This window comes from Cuculus canorus, chromosome 6, assembly GCF_017976375.1.
Source record: "Cuculus canorus isolate bCucCan1 chromosome 6, bCucCan1.pri, whole genome shotgun sequence".
NCBI classification, from domain to species: domain Eukaryota; kingdom Metazoa; phylum Chordata; class Aves; order Cuculiformes; family Cuculidae; genus Cuculus; species Cuculus canorus.
In genome coordinates, this window is record NC_071406.1 from 26,606,856 (window position 1) to 26,623,001 (window position 16,146).

The 16,146-nt window shown below is 44.3% G+C and overlaps 1 protein-coding gene across 2 annotated transcripts in view; it reads left to right on the plus strand.

Annotated features, from left to right (window-relative positions):
- The first annotated feature begins 603 nt into the window (after positions 1-603).
- Positions 604-16,146, plus strand: part of ITPRID2 (ITPR interacting domain containing 2) — a 43,448-nt gene continuing 27,905 nt past the window's right edge. The window contains exons 1-9 of one of the 2 annotated variants that reach the window (XM_054069959.1): positions 604-668; positions 859-1,089; positions 1,176-1,224; positions 6,881-6,930; positions 7,770-7,826; positions 10,507-10,543; positions 11,819-11,917; positions 12,317-12,525; positions 13,456-14,150. In XM_054069959.1, coding sequence (XP_053925934.1) covers positions 885-1,089; positions 1,176-1,224; positions 6,881-6,930; positions 7,770-7,826; positions 10,507-10,543; positions 11,819-11,917; positions 12,317-12,525; positions 13,456-14,150 — 1,401 coding nt within the window. In that variant the 5' untranslated portion in view covers positions 604-668; positions 859-884. Of the gene's footprint in view, positions 1,090-1,175; positions 1,225-6,880; positions 6,931-7,769; positions 7,827-10,506; positions 10,544-11,818; positions 11,918-12,316; positions 12,526-13,455; positions 14,151-16,146 lie in introns of both variants that reach the window. The other variant, XM_054069958.1, reaches the window with a different exon arrangement.

Here is a 16,146-nt window from a genome sequence, read left to right on the forward strand (position 1 = left end):
GCCTTATCAGGAGCGGCTGAGAGAGCTGGGGTTGTTTAGCCTGGAGAAGAGGAGGCTGAGGGGAGACCTTATTACTCTCTACAACTACCTGAAAGGAGGTTGTAGAGAGGAGGGAGCTGGCCTCTTCTCCCAAGTGACAGGGGACAGGACAAGGGGGAATGGCCTCAAGCTCTGCCAGGGGAGGTTCAGGCTGGATATCAGGAAAAAAATTTTCACAGAAAGGGTCATGGGGCAGTGGCAGAGGCTGCCCAGGGAGGTGGTGGAGTCACCATCCCTGGAGGTGTTTAAAAGACAGGTGGATGAGGTGCTCGGGGACATGGTTTAGTGGCAGTTATGAATGGTTGGACTAGATGACCCAGGAGGTCTTTTCCAACCTGGTGATTCTATGATTGTATATGCAATCAGAATCGCAGAAAGTCCCGAGTTGGAAGAGACACACGAGGGCCATCAAGTGCAACCCCTCTTCCTGCACAGAACGATCCCCACGCTCACACCTCTGCTTCCCGCTCGGTTCGGCTCTGGAAGCGCCCCCTCTCCCCGCCTCCCCCCGAGCCCCGCGGGCGGCCCCGGCCCCGGCGAGGTCACGTGGCCGCGGGGTTTTCTCCGCGCGGCGGAATGAGGAAGTCAGAGACGCCGCCGCTGCGCGCAGTCCCCGCGCCGCGAGATATGTGAGTGCGAGCGGGTACCCGCGGGCGGGGGCTGACACCCCTGCCTCCCCGCACCCTGCCCTCTGCCCTCCCGCCGCGGGCGCCGAGGAGCGGGCACGGTGCCCCCAGCGGGGAGCGCGTCCCTCCGCGGCCGGCGCGACCCCCGGGGCGGTGGGAGGTGACCAGCCCGGCCCCGTTGGCCGCCCCACAGGCCGGCGGTCCCGGCGTGAAGCCGCGATGGAGCAGCCCCCGGTGGAGGAGCGGCAGGCGGCGACCCAGAGGAGGAGGGCCTGGGCCAAGAGCAGGGACTCCTGGCAGGCGTCGGAAACCGAGGACTGCGCGGCGGCGCTGGCCCGCGGAGAGGAGGAGGAAGAGGAAGAGGAGGAGGAGGAGGAGGAGGGGGACCCCGCCGGCGTGGAGCTGCCGCTGCCCGCAGGAGCAGGTCGGTGCCCGGGAGGCCGCAGGGAGCGCCCCTGCCGGGCTGCTGCTCACTGCCGGAGCTGCTCACTGTCGGCTTCTCTCCCTAAGGTCACAACGTTCCCGACGAGAAGATTGCGATATGGCTGAAGGACTGCAGGTAGGTGCTCCCGCCGGAGGCTGCGGGTGCGGAGCCGTGTGTCGCCCCGGTCTCTGCCTCCCGTCGTGTGCTGTCCGTCCCCCCCACCGGGTCTCTGCCCCTCGTCGTGTCCCATCCCCCCCTCCCATAGCCTCTCTGCCCCTCGTCGTGTCCGTGTCCCCCCAGTCGTGTTCCCCACCCTCCGGTTTCTGCTTTGGGTCCCTCCCCACCCCCTGCCCCATGTCCCCCCGCCACCCCACAGCTGCCCCGTAGCGGAGGGGAGGAAATCGTGGCGTTCTCTCCTGCGGGTTGGCGGGGGCATCTCTGCGCTCCGGAGCGGTGTTTGCCATCGGCGCTGCCGCGGGCTTCCCCGCCCCCCCGGGGCTGCTTGGGTTGTGCCCTCAGCTGGGGCTACACGGGGAGCGGTGGGATGCGTAGGTATGGCTAGAGGAGAGCTGGATTTTGGCGCCTTCCCTCTCCTTAGTGTCTCGTGTAATGAGGCTGAAGACTTGCAGCCGCTGCAGAGCAGCTCTGTTTAAGCTAAGGAAGGCAACATTATTTTCAAAGCTGCTCCGTTTCTCGCCGAGGAGCTGCAGCTTGAAGCCTCCTGTTGCCGTGCTTGTTTTTTTGCCGCAGTTTTAAAGAAACAGCGCTTACATGGCCATGGCCTCTGTGCTAATTAGGGGTCTTAGTCTGAATCGTGCCATCACTCTAACTTGGTTTCTTCCAGTCTGCCATATGGACTGACATCCTGAATTTGTGACATGGTATATATATTCCTTGTTTCTGTGACTATTGCAAAATACTTCCTCAGTGTTTGGAATCAGCTGATGGCATTACTTTGTCTTCCTCTTCATTCACATAGACTTATAAATGCCACATCCAGTAGCAGCTGCTTTGGTCCTGTCTTTTTCTCCATGCAGTCCTAGCAACCCTTGGAGGCAGAGTTGTTGGGGGGAAGCTAACAGCTTTCCAGTAGTTAACAGTGACATTTCAAGACCTCCCCTACTTGATATTTCTGGTTTCCTTCTCCTTTTGAGAGCAGTTGCATTTAGATGAAAATTTACCTCTGAGGTTAGTTTTGCCTTTATGATCTTTTGATCTAGTAAGTGGCTGAGATTACTCCCATAACTGAAGCGTGGGTTGCTTTATAGTTACTGGGTATCAGTGTAGTTTTTTTTTGGATATCTACAGGCTGTGCCTTGGACAGGGTGTTGGAAGCCAGAGGCTTGAAATCATACTGTAATCCCTACAAAAACAATGTTCAGACCTGACGGGCCATCAGAATACCAGAATGGGAGAAGATTTTCCTGACTTTTCCTGAAATCTGGTGTCCTGTTGGTCTAGCAACTTATATCCTTAGAAATAAGTGTTATTAATTCAGTGCTCTATTAGAAGTATTTTTTGAGCAAGGAGGACAAAAAAATGATGGAGTGGCAAGGGAAAAGGCCCCTGAGGTAGAAAGTCTTCCTAATCCTGCAGTACTGCTTCTCTTCGTATCTGCAGGATTTCTGTCTAGAACCTTCCCTGGCCCTTCCCTGGCCCTGTGATCCTTACCATTTCCATACAGAAGTTAAGAAGTAGCAGAAAACTGCAGACTGTCAGCATGAACATCTGGTCGTAAATCTTCATTGGTAACACAAAGCTTGCAGTTTTATTCTTGTGCCCCGGTCACTATCTCTTGTTAAAACTGACACCAAACACTTCTTTGGAATGTGTTTGCATCTCTGGCAGTTGATTCCCAAAATATGGGAATCTTGCTTTACATGCTGTTTCCATGTTTTACACATAAGGAAATGAAGCACGGGTTTACCCTTTTGTTAATATGGAGATGCAAATTTAGTTAATGCATGTTTGCGAAACCTGTTGTGGCCCTTCCACAGAAGTCTTTTCAAGTGTAGCTACTTACTGCTGTAAATCTTTTCAGGAGAATCTTGTGTTCTCGGAAAAATAAGAATTGCATTTTTTTAAATGTTACTTCAACCAAGCTATTCAGCCCTGGAGTCAGCCTCTGACCCTGTAACGTGCAGAGTGCATACATATACAGTTCATGTCCCAGCTGCGTGGAGTAGTGCACAGTCCCTTTTCTTTTAAAAATGCAGAGTGGTTTCAGAGTTTTGTCTCTAATAAGCATGCGAGCAGTAGCTGGTATGTGCAGTAAAATATATATTCAACTTGCACTGTTATTAAGTGTATAAAGTTCTGTGCTGTGCATATAGGAGCCCCTGATGGATAGTCTCTTGATAACTATGTAGGAAATGAGGACAGTGTAACAGATGACAGAATAGCTCTACAGATACTGTAGTGTATTGTTCAAAAAAAGAATACTTAAAGCCAACAGTTGTGAAATTTACGATTGTTATAGTCCCTGAAATTTCCTATTTGTTTAAATAACACTGTTTTTGCTATGAAGCTTTGCTTGCTACAAAGCATGAGCAACATAGGCAGACCGAGCTTTTGTATTTGAACGTCGCACAACCTCATTCTTACAAGTTGGCTCTATTGCACAATTAAACCATTACTACAAGTGAACATTCGGTTACTAAAATAAAGTATTTTCTCTGTTACATTATTTTCTAAAAGCAATCCTTCCCATTTTATCTGAGTTTCTATAAGCTCGTGTAAGATGTACATCAGAAGAAAACTGGCACTTTTAAAATCTTATTTTCTGGTTTGAGTTGGCAGCAGCACAAAGAACTTAATATCAGCCCACTGCATAAATAGATCTGCTTCTAAGATATATTCCTTTGTTTGTTTCCAAAAGCATTGACAGTGTTATAATATGGGTGAAAAGAATTACTGGCTGTCCCTTGATGTTCATGTTAGTGGTTTGGGGCTCTTACTACTTGGCATCTCTGTTTCCCATCTGCTTTGGAGGGGAGAGAAGGGTTCTTAATACCGTATGCTATTTAACATCGTAGACACATGTTTTGTCTTTTTTTTTTTTTTTTTTTAAAAAAAAATAACAAACAGCTTAAGAAATGTTACCCAGGTGTTACCCAAAGTTTCTGGTTTATTCATGTTTTGGTATCTTATGTCTTTGACGAAGGTGTCCTTTGCTCTCTCGTTGGTACTTTGAGAAGGCTTCTTGAAGTAACAAGAAAGTTTACAGTGGTATCAGTTTTAAGTCTTGTGAGACTAAGACGAGAAACACAAGCATTTGTATTATACTGATAGAAAAGAAGAAATTTTTTGTGAACTCTATGGTGACACGTATTATTTTGGTTCAGTATATTTAAACTCCGCTAGTAATACAGGGGATGCGGGAGGTATTTAGGAGCCATGTCCTGTAGATATGCAGGAAGTGAGTTCTTGAAATGCCTCAGAGAGAAGAGATTTTTTTTTTTTACTTTAAGTTTAAAATAAACATGGCTCCTGCCCAGTTAAGGCTTTAAAAGCCGAGGTTTAAATGCTTTTACAGTACAGTGCAAAACCTTTGTCCCATTCATGAAGACCACCCTACCACAACTAGTGGCTGAGCAAACCAGCCTCTGGAATGAGAAGCCTTGAGGATGCACGTGGTCCTCTTACCTGTTCAATACCCATATCACATGGCAGTGTGGGCACAGAGGGTTCATTCAGTCCTTTCATAGACCAGTATTGAGATAACTTATTGCCATGTACATTAAAATACAATAAAAAAAAGTGTGAACACAAATGGAAAACCATAGGATCCCTTGATCTAAGCACAAGCCCACTTACTTGCTATTTGCTCCGGCTACCTTCTTCCCTGCACCACTTCTCCCCGGCTATCATGTGAAGGCTGTTGGACTGTGCTGGGGACCTGCTGTGATGCGCCTCTGGTGAGGAGACCTTGCCCTAAGGTCCCAGCAAGTGGAAATGGCCTCAGCCATAACCTTCCTAGGCGTGTGGAGCTCCCCTGAGACAGAGCTGGTCAAGCTGGCTTGTGGGCTATGCTGGTGAAAACCAGCCTGGAACAGAAAGGCAGAGCTGTCCATGCTGTTGTCCAAGAGGATTTTGTTGTGGATACTTGTCCCTTGTTTAAACTGGTAGTGTTTCTAGTTCTTAAATACAAGTTTTATGGAGGCAGAGGGTATAAGGCAGCTGTGGATGTGTGCAGCAGTGCAAGTAGGGCAGCAGGTGGATGGTTGACAGGGCTGCTTTGACAGGGTTGCTTTTCTGGTAACTGCTAACATGCTGTAGAGGTGATGGACCTAATTTCTGAAAGAAATGCCAGCTTCGGTAGTTGCTTTGATCATTCCCAAGTCAGCCAGTGTGTGCAGCATTGACCTTGGCTGTACAAGTCACTGCAGCAAGTTTCTGCATCAATAAGGTAACAACGTGGAAGTAGCTACCAGGAAAGGAGAGGGACAAGGATGGTAGCGCACCAATCAAAGACAGAGAGTAAACAACCAGCATAGTTATTACCTCTGAATGTAAGGCTTGTTGTAGCGTGACAGGTTTAGACAATATGACCTATGTGGTTGGTTTTTTTTTTTTTTTTTTTTTTTTTTTTTCTTCAAACCCTGACAGGACAGACTACAGAAATGCAGGGGATTTGAGCCTCGGCAGAGTCTGTCCTGTCACCCGAAACAGCCTCGTGCACCTGGATGCTCAGGCTGTTTGCCTTGGCATCTCACTGCAGCAAGGCTTTGCTTTGCTTTGCTTTGCAAAAGACGCGTCAAAGTGAGCTTGCTCCCTTTCAGCATGCCATGCGTGGAAAGTGTGAACTCTTTATAGAGACGGCGTTATATAGGGTTATATAAGTTATATAGGGTATAGGGCCTGTTAGAAAGCAGGTGCAGACTTTCCTTGCTTGATTTGGCCATGGCACCAGAACAAATAATGTATACGAGCACTGTTTACTTTCAGGTCTTGGGGCATGTTTATGTGTTTGTTTAATTAAAAAAACCCAAATGAAACATACATACAGACACATAAATCATCTGCTTTACCCTTCTTTATGAGTGTTATATTTCTGAATTTGTTTTGAGCTTTGAGTTAGTGCCGCACTAGTTAATAGTGGTTAAACTTGTCACAGGGACAAGATGTGAAAATAACCAGCTAGTGTCACCAACTGTAGCATGAAAGCAGAGTGGGACTGGACCTGTCTTTTGTGCAGTTGCTGCTGCTTCTTTTGGGCACTGTGAGATTCAGCAAATCCTCTGCCCTTCAGGGAGTGGCAGTAGCGGGGCTCATCCAAATAAGGGTCCACATGAAGTCTATAAAGGATAGGCAAGTGACAACTAAGATAGCTGTTAAGGTTTTTTTTTTACTTGTTACTGACAACCAAATGCAGCTTTTCACCCCTCTATACAGGAAATTTTAAATACTAAGAAAAATGGCAGCCAGTTTTGTCACTTAAATGAGATTTAATTAGTCTGTTCAAAATCCCATGATCATTTTTTTGGATGTTTTGCAGAGAAACTCATAGTTTTCCTTGAGAGAGAGAGAGAGATGCTGACCCCAAAGCTTTGCCACTGACTAATGTCTGAGCATTGCAGTTATTATTAACCTGTTGTGTTGTTTTTCCCTACAGGACGTATTTGTTCAAAGGGCTGGGGATTGTTTAGGAAGTTATTGCTAGTCCTCAGATGTTTGTGCTTTCTGGGGGTGGAGGGAGGGACAATTGCTATCACAAGATTGTTAAACACTATAAGGAAGGACATGAAGCAGCAAGTTTTTGAAGCAGTCTTCATTTCTTCTGTGGTTTCAGAACGCCTCTGGGAGCCTCCCTGGATGAGCAAAGCAATCCTCTGTTGAAGGGTAAGGAAAGGTTTTACCTACTGAAATCTCTTCTGCTGGGAAGTGTGTTTTCATGGATGCTCCAATGAGATCTCAGCTCTTTAGCAGCAGCACAAACCACAGCCTAATCAGTGTTGCTGATCACTGTGAAGCAGTAGTGCCCAAGAAACTGGAGAAGGGGAAAAAGATCCTGAGTAAGGCTTTCTTGAGACTTTAGTAACCCCTAAAAAAACCCAACCCAAAATGTGCAGAATGAGGAGGTTGTAGTTTCCTCTTCGAGATGGCGAGCATTAGGTAGTTCCTACCTCTAATAGCTCTGTTTGCCACACCTGAAAATTTTACTATCTGAGCAGGTCCGAATACTGAAGTTCAAAGTACAGCAAGAATGTGCAGGTGGTGACAGGGTGCAGAAGGATTACTTGCTGTGCCTGAAGTCTTTGCTTCAACTCCTAATCTGGTACATGGAGAGAGAGGGTAATGCCTAAACTGGACTCAGGCTCTGGATTCCCTCGGTAAGATGTCTGGAGGAAAGATAACGTAGCAGTTGGAGGCACGGATGTGTTGGGTAGTAGCTCCAGGTTCCCACTAGCAATTTACTTGTGGGTTGACTTGGGGATGTTTCTGAGCAGAAAACTAAAGTAGTGTTGTAGTTGTTCCTTTTTGAAATAATTTTTCTATGATCTCAAATGCAACTTCTTGTTTCTGCTTTTTTAGTGCATGAGTAATACAGGGATTGTAAATATAATCTGTTTATAACCCATTGTATCAGCCGAAGTAGCTTGCTAATATCTTTAGTTAAACTGTTGGAAAGAAAACACTGCAGCATTCTAGTTGTTGAACTGCTAACTGTACATTCTCAGGCATGCTGGTGAGAAATGGAGGAAGTTTCGAAGATGACTTATCCCTGGGAGCCGAAGGTGAGTGTGACAGGATTATGACTCTTTTTCCAGAAAAAAAAAAAAAAAAGAAAATTATGTTCAATCATCTGAGTTTTATTTTGAAAGACAGCATTTATCTCCTGGTCAAAGGCAGTTGATAATGCTGGCTAGAGAACCAGTATGAAGCATATAGAAAAATGCAGGAAAACTTGCTTTTTTGAGTTTATTTGACTATTGCTGGTGTTAAATATTCTGGTCTAACTTGAAGATCAGTGGCAGCCCTGAATTAGCTTCTGCTTTCTCATTTTAATACCCCCAGTGGCAGCACAGACTGGAGCACTCACTGAGGCTGTGAGAAAGTGGTTTCTCCTACTTGCTCTTCTTGTCCATGGGTTACTCTTGGCGGCCCCACTGAATCCCTTGGGAGTGGCATGTGTGGGCTTCTGAAAAGAGGAATGAAATTCTGTCAGCCAAGAGGCAAACCCATTAAGGGATAAGTGCTTTTGAAAATTAAAAGCACCAAAGCTGAATAAGTATTTTGGACCAGCCACAATACACACTTTGCTGTCACTAGCTGCTTGCCATTTCTTTCCCTTTCCTTTTTTTAAGGAGAAGGAGATACGGCTGTTCGAGGTGGACTTCTTTGTTAGAAAAGACTTTTAGCCTCTCTGTTCATCATAGGTTAGAGTTTTCCATAAACAAACAAACAAAAGCACTGTGGATCTTGTTCTAAGAGCAGCATCCTGAAATAAAATAGCAAAAAACGGTCTCACAAACTGGATCCTGGGGTTACCTGCAGAATAGGAGATAATAGAAAATATCTGTTTCCAGTGTACAAAAAAATGTGGGTTTGCCTTTCCTTTTAACTACAGCTTTTGCAAAATGTCAGAACTTGTAGACTAGAGATACCTTTTTTTCCTATGGCAGTCTTGCCAGTGGTGTCAAAGTAGTGGGACAGGGCCTCAAAGAAGGAACAATGTTTAATTTTTAAAGATTCAAGACTTTTAAGGAAAATAGCTGATCTGATGATGGTGGAGAAGCAGTAAATGAGTTCCTTACTGCAAAAGATTAAATAGGATTACATTTTCTCTCTTACAATCTTTTCCACTTGTTAGATTGCTTGCAGTACAAAGATTTGGTAGGAAATGTTTCTTTGTAACAATAATCCAAGGTCTGAGCATATGACCAAGAATACAAGAGTCAACAGATGTTGTTCTTTTCATATTTTTCCTCTTACCATTCCCAAAGATTTCTGGTTTATATGAGCCTTTGGCACAATTTAGATAGAAGGTCTTTTCCCTGCTTTTTAGATGATGAAGTTCTCAGTACTAGAATCACTGGTTCCTTTTCCTGGGTAAGGATACGGGGTTTTCTGCAGGGCTTTGCTTCCCATCCGAGAACAATGGAACAACAGAGCTGCTTGGAGCAGCACTGTGTGCTCTGCTGGATAGACAGCGCCTTTGAGTCTGGTATGAATGGCCTGTCCTTGTGCATCCATGACTGCCTGAATCCAGATGCAAGCCAAAGCCCTGTTTGAATGGTATGCACGGCATCAGGCTGGTTCCTTTAATCTCAGCCCCCTACTGAGCTGTTAAAACCCATGGTTTAGCTGTTCAAACTAGTCACCAACTAATCTATAGAGATAGCTTTAGGCAAGAATATTAAAAAAAAAAGAAGAGATATGGTGCCTGTATTTTGTATACATTTAAACTTCTTCGTGATGCCTCTGAAAAGAACAGAGAGGTGGTGAAGCTTCCATGTTTTGCTCTCAGTGGTACCCCACTGGTACAGTGAGCTGATGTGCAGGGTTTTCCTGGCAGCACATTTGACATCACTTTGCTCTTTTCATAGTTGATTCAGAGGGTTGCTGTAATGTGTGCATGCATGGTCCTTGACTGTCTCTCAAGGCAAGTTTGTTAATGTTGAGTCACCTCTTTGTGGAACCCAGAATTTAAGGCTGGGGCTTAACTCCGTGGCTTGAGAGAGTGTTGATTTTTCTCAAAGAAGAATGCTGGGGTGTTCGTGTCTGGAGCTGGGCTGATTTGGCTGCAGAAAGCACTGAATTCTCCATTGGAGGTTGGTGACTAGGTGCTTGGTACCTGGTGGCTGACCTCCCTGTGGAGCTCTCTTGACTCTAAATGCCACCAGCAGTCCCATTGGCACTACAGGCTTCACCTAGCTGTTGTCTGTAGATTGCAAAGCTTAGGCAGCTGGGGCCCTGCCACGCTTTGGAAGCGGTCTGTACTCATGAAAGGACTAACAAATATAGTCTCAGTACCTGCCTGTGGGGCCAGCTGCCTTTCTTATGTTCTTTACTTTCTCTATCAGAGCAATGCTCACATGCCTGCTCATCCTCCTCCCCTTCCCGCTCAGGAACAGCCCTGCAGCTGGTAATCGAGTCTTCCAATTGCAAAGCAATAAGTGGTTTATATAACAATTACTAGCTTACTGCATGTTAAATATTAAGTTAATATGATTAATGACAGTATGTAAATGTGCCCATATGAGATTTTATTTTAAACAAAGCCTGAATAAACCAGGTCATCTTTATGTCAGCCATATGCTAGAAATCCTTGACAATCACATTTATATGGGAAGAGAAAAATCTAGCTTATGCAGGAGTATTGGTAAACATGCTTGCTGCCTGCTTCTTCATACTGGTTGCAGGAGGTGTAATTCTGAAGAGGTCTATGCATAACTACTTCTTGTTTCTCTGCAGCTAATCATCTACGGAGTGATACACAAATGGAATCATGGTAAACATCTTTTTTTGTTTGTTTACTTCAGAGAAATATGTATACTGGAGGATGGGAGGGAGAGGAGCAGTGTAAGTCATGGAGGTTACCACAGAGCTAAAGCTCTTCTGGTCGCGTCTGCTCACATGAGAGGGAAGAAGATCCAGACAACACAAGAAGAGTTGTTAGGAGATACAGAAAAAATATGCAGATTTTTACTCTTCCAGCAGACCTGATGTAGACTTTGAGGCAGCAGGAGAAAAGCACAGAAATGGCAAATTTAAGTAACTTGGTATGATTTACCTTCTTTGTCTCACTGATTCCTTATCATTTCAGAAATTTCAAGGGAAAATTAGTTTTGCCTTTCAGAATTTGCTTTCCCCCATCTGAGAATGGGGGGAAAAAAAGACTTTGAGGGAGCAGAGGGTCCTGCTTTACAGGGAGGACTTCCAAGTAAAATGTGCTGAAACTAAAACCCTATTGAGACTTCAGCTAATACTGGCACAGCCCATGTGGGTAGCATCCTCGCTACTCCTGAGCCAGGTCCATAAATGTACTTTTAAGTGAATCCTATGTCTTCTTTGGTTTCTTGGTGGCTATCCTGCTGTGTGTGTGTTAGAATTTATATGATAAAATTCAGCCTGGGAAGGTTTGTCCCCCCAGAGACACTGGCAGTAATAGTACGTTTGAGCTCCAGGATACCACCTAATGCTGAAGCAAGTTCTCCAGATGCAGGGAATAAAATGGTTTGGGACTGGGAAAGAAGCTGGCCAGCAGTCTCAGTTGGAGCTCGTCTTGCTCCAATTCCTACAGCCTAAAGCCTCTTCAGCTTCCCTGGCCACTGCCTGGGCAGCTTGCAGCCTTTTGCTGCTTGGTGAGTGGCAGCTGAGGGGGGAAGGGAGAACTTGTTACTGGGGCATGGAGAGGTGGTCCTGCTAGAGGAGGCAGTGGCACAGGAAAGGCAGGGTAGGGTGGCTCACCCGAGGCTGGGTTTCCGTGCTAGAGGAGGGTGGGATGAGGGAGGGTGGGGCCCCAAGTGGGGATCAAGGATTTGTTTTCTCAGCTTGCATTTGCCTTCAAACTCTTACTGTCTACGTACGTTTTTACTGAGGCGTCCCAGGGTTCACTTTTGTTATTATATTTCAATAAATGACATGGCTAATACAAACCAGATAACACTCAAGAGGGAAAGAGAAATTCAGCAGCGCTGGAGGCTTAGCGCTCCTCTGAGACAGAGAATTGAGTCCCTGAATGAAAGGGGTTTATCACAGGAGCCTTCTCTGCTTGTGTTGACAGCAATGGTGTTCTGGCAAAGGAGAAGAGGCTGCAGTTCCACCAGAAGGGGAGAAGTATGAACTCCACCGGGTCTGGAAAAAGCAGTGCAACTGTTTCAAGGTAAAGTATACTATACTCTGAAGGTCATGGCACAGTTCAGTGGAATTTGGCTGTGTTTTGCTGGCAAAACTCGCCACTTCTGTTCCTCGGTTAAATGGAATTGGCTTAATTTATGTGCATTGTTGCATTTAAGAGCTGAGAAGGGAATTTTTATTTAGTTGCTCGAAAAATTGCTATTTGTTTTCAGTTGTGGTTTGCAGTAAATATTAACAAATGGGTTTCAGCATTAGAAATGTCTGAAATCTTAATCAGATTTTCAAGTTGCAGCCCTGCAAAATAAGGGCTGACTTTACAAATTACAGGATAGGATTCTGAGATGTCTTAGCCAATGTGTCTGGTGATGGGAACCAAAGCTTAAAAGCAGACAAGAAGGTATTAAACATCTTTTCATATGTTTAGTGTTTCTGAACTGCTGGAGCTTTATGAGGAAGATCCTGAAGAAGTGCTCTATAACCTTGGGTTTGGAAGAGATGAACCAGATATTGCTTCAAAAATTCCAGCAAGATTTTTTAATTCATCCTCATTTGCCAGAGGGATAGATATCAAAGTATTTTTGAACGCCCAAATACAGCGCATGGAAGTGGAAAACCCAAATTTTGCTTTAACAAGTACGTATGTTTTTGAAGCAAAGTTTATTTTTAAAGTTTTTGGATTATGTAAACAACCTCAAAAGAAGATGTATATCTAATATTCTGGTAAATGCACTTAGCAGCCCAAGGGCCAAATTCTATTCAGAATTCGTAGTAGAACTCTTGCTTTGTCTTAAATATGGCAGGAGTTGACCATTGCTGTTAAATAATTTGGGGTTAGGGGAAGGAGTTTATAGAGGGGCAGGGCAATGAAAGGCATCCTGTAAGTTATGGTGCCTTGTGGTTTGTATCATTCCTGTCTTTTGCTCCTAAGCTTGTCTTCTGTTGTAGGTTTAGAGTACTGAAACAAATAGAAATATCCATCTTTTTTGTGTGTTGTTCAATATCTGGGTGGGATTTTTGAAAGCTGACAGCAGCGACCTACTTATTTAGTTATTGGAATCTGGGCCAGTGTTTCTATTGACTTGGACAGGCGCTTTGTTAGGTCGGTAACGAGAGTTTCTGAAATGAAGGCATAACTGAAATGCTCTTGTGCTCGCAGATGGATTGTGCAATGTGAGTAACCCTTATCTTTCTCGCACTTTGTAAATTAACTTGCACTTGCCTACCCGTGTCCCTTTTTTATTTTGAGAAAGCTTTCCTTGCTGTTCTTCTCATGCAATTAGCAAACATTCTTGCAAAGATTTTTTCCATTTTTCCATACTGTGTGGTACCACTTTTACAGTTCAGGACTAGGCAGTGTTCAGTCAGCCTTTGAGACTGTGATATAAGTAGGAGGAGATTTGGGGTGAGAGTTGGGCAGAGGTTGTGATGAAAATTCCTTCTTTAGTTTTAAAGAAAGAGCGGTCTCTGAGAACTCAAGCCATTATGGAGAGATGGATCAACAGCTCTGGGATGTGATGCCAGTAAACGTCCTCATAAACTGCCTTACGTTTCGTTCTTGTGCAGGTCGTTTTCGACAGATTGAAGTGCTTACTACTGTGGCCAATGCTTTCTCTTCTTTGTATTCTCAAGTGTCGGGGACTCCTTTGCAGAAAATTGGTAGTATGAGTTCAGTGTCTTCCAGCAAAGAGGCATCCAGCCCTCCCCCTTTAAATCGCAGCAATACAGCCAGTCGGTTAATGAAGACCTTGTCAAAGCTCAATCTGTGTGGCACACAGCAAGCCGATGGCAGCAGCTGCTCAGCTCCTTCACCTGTTGAAAAAGGGAAAAGTCCAGCTGAACTAGGGAGTGAGGAAAATGATGTTAAAAATGAATTGAAATTGACAAAATACCCTAAAAAGAAAGACTCTCCCTCTTTTTTGGCTACTGTAAAGGAGGAGATGGCCAGTAGTCAGACAAATACTGCGAACACTCATAAACCTGCAAACCGTCCTGCTGGGACTGATGATAAGCAAGAGGGTACTGTGCCTCCAGCAGATGTGCAAGACAGCAGGTTTGCAAGTGCCTGGGATAGAACCTGTGAAGAATCTGGTCTTTTGGACTCGCCAAGCCTCAGCAGCAGTTCCAGTACATCCAACAGCAGCACCCCAACGCAAAAACTGCCTGTGGCATCACCAGTCAGAGACCCCTGCACTCCCCTCGCAAACCCATCCTTAATGAACCTAATGCTACAGCAGAAAGACTCCTTTGAGATGGAAGAGGTAGGTGGAGATAGATGACTTTGTTTTTGCGTACGGTTTATATAACTTGCTGACTGCTAGCAAAGGAATGTTCTCTCCTGTGTAGTTGATAGTGTTTTCTCCAGGGATACTTCAAATTCTCGGAGTAACCGGACAGTTGTCCTGCTCTTTTGGTAGGCAGCTCTAATTGATCTTTCTGAAATCGCTTGGTGCTGCTGCGGCTGTTGTTCCTGGGAATCAACAGGGAAGTTCTCAATCTTTTTTTTTTTTCATTGAGTTCAGGTAGTAGCAGTCACTGGCAAAATTGCTTGGAACATTTCCTGTGGTCTAGGTTAGACTTTGTATATATAAAAGCCTTTTGTTTTAAATTTCTACTTGGCTTAATTGCTAACTGGAATTATTTTGCTGCCTAAAAATAAATCCAGTTTATCAGTTGATATTGATTAAGGATGAATTTGTGGATGGAACAAGAATGTTGTTACATGGAAGAGCAAGGGGCTGTTATGTAGGGTGAGGTGCTCGTCTTGTGCAACTTCTGGTTTTGATGACAATCTACACTATGTTGATTTGTTCATTCTCTGGAAATAAGCACACTGAAAGTTGCTGTTTGATGTCTCCTTGGCAATGCCTTAGTTACAAATTCTGTACTAGCTGACTTTTAGTGTCTTCATAACTGCATGTATCCATTTTTTGATTCATAATTATCCCAGGGGGATTTTAATTCCCAGGTTCCTAAAAGTTCATAGAATCATAGAATGGTTTGGGTTGAAAGGGACCTTAAAGATCATATAGTTCCAACCCCACTGCAATGCACTGGGAGTTCTTTGTATATTAGGCTAGTAAATGTGCAGCCTGCAAATTCAGGAGTGCAATTTTTTGTATAGACAATTGTAAGATCTGTCTTAAATTAAACTAGTAGATGTTTTTGTGGACACCTTTCAAAGGTGCTCTTATTAACAGTTCAGCAGTTAACTTTTTTGTCTATGTGGAATAGATACATAAAATAAAGGATTGTGATTTCATTGGTGAAGCAAGCGAAGAAAGCAGATCAGTAGTTTTATAGTGAATGATGAAGTGATGATCTAGTAGATACTGTGTCTAGTGTTACGTTGTCATTACAGGATCTTATAGGTCAACTAATGTTGTAGCTGAAGTCACTCATTAAGTAGAAAAAGGAAACCCAGCTTCTTGTGGTTCCTGCCCCTTGTTTGTGCCTGTGTGTTATCACTCACATGTTGTGTGGCTATGTACAGAAGCAGAAGAGAGGACTGATCCAGTTGAGAGGGGGGGAAAAGAAACCAAATATATTTAGATTTATTTATTTTTCCTGGCATAGTTTTCAGTGAGATAATTTTCTTGATCCAGGTTGTTGTGTAGCTGCACAGATGTTTGTGTTGGCGCAGTTGGAGTGGCAATGCATTTTGCTACATTCATAGTAGTTGGGCTAGTTTCATGTATCCCAAAGGAGAAATCCAGGTTGTTTTGGTAATTCTGTGCAAAGCTGAAACAACTAATAAAAAAACCCCAAACCAACAAAAACAAAACAAACAAACAAACAAAAAGACAAAGCAACCCAAACAAAAGATTGGAATTTTCTTTCGCGGTAAGTTGGACTGTGAAGGGTTATGACATGATGAAGACTTGTCAAATTTTGCACAAGCCAAATGCGATGCATTTGCAAAGTTATGGTTGACACACTTTGCAATTATATCAGTGCATAAACACAGGTGTTTTGGCAAGACAACATGTAGTGTGGGATGGGATTGTGGTGAATTTTTGTTTATACAATATAGCACACACATACCATCCTCCTTCTGATCCCTGGGAGGGAGGGATTTGGTTTTGTTGAAAAAACTTTAGAACAATACCTGGCAGCATGATTTTATTTTTGTGAGTCTCTAAGCAGGGCATAATGAACAATAGACTGTATTAGAAACAGCGAAAATAACTCCTCCCCCTATTTTCACAGCTTGGCTTGGAGTGCATTCATACACGTAAGAAAGATGACAGATGTATC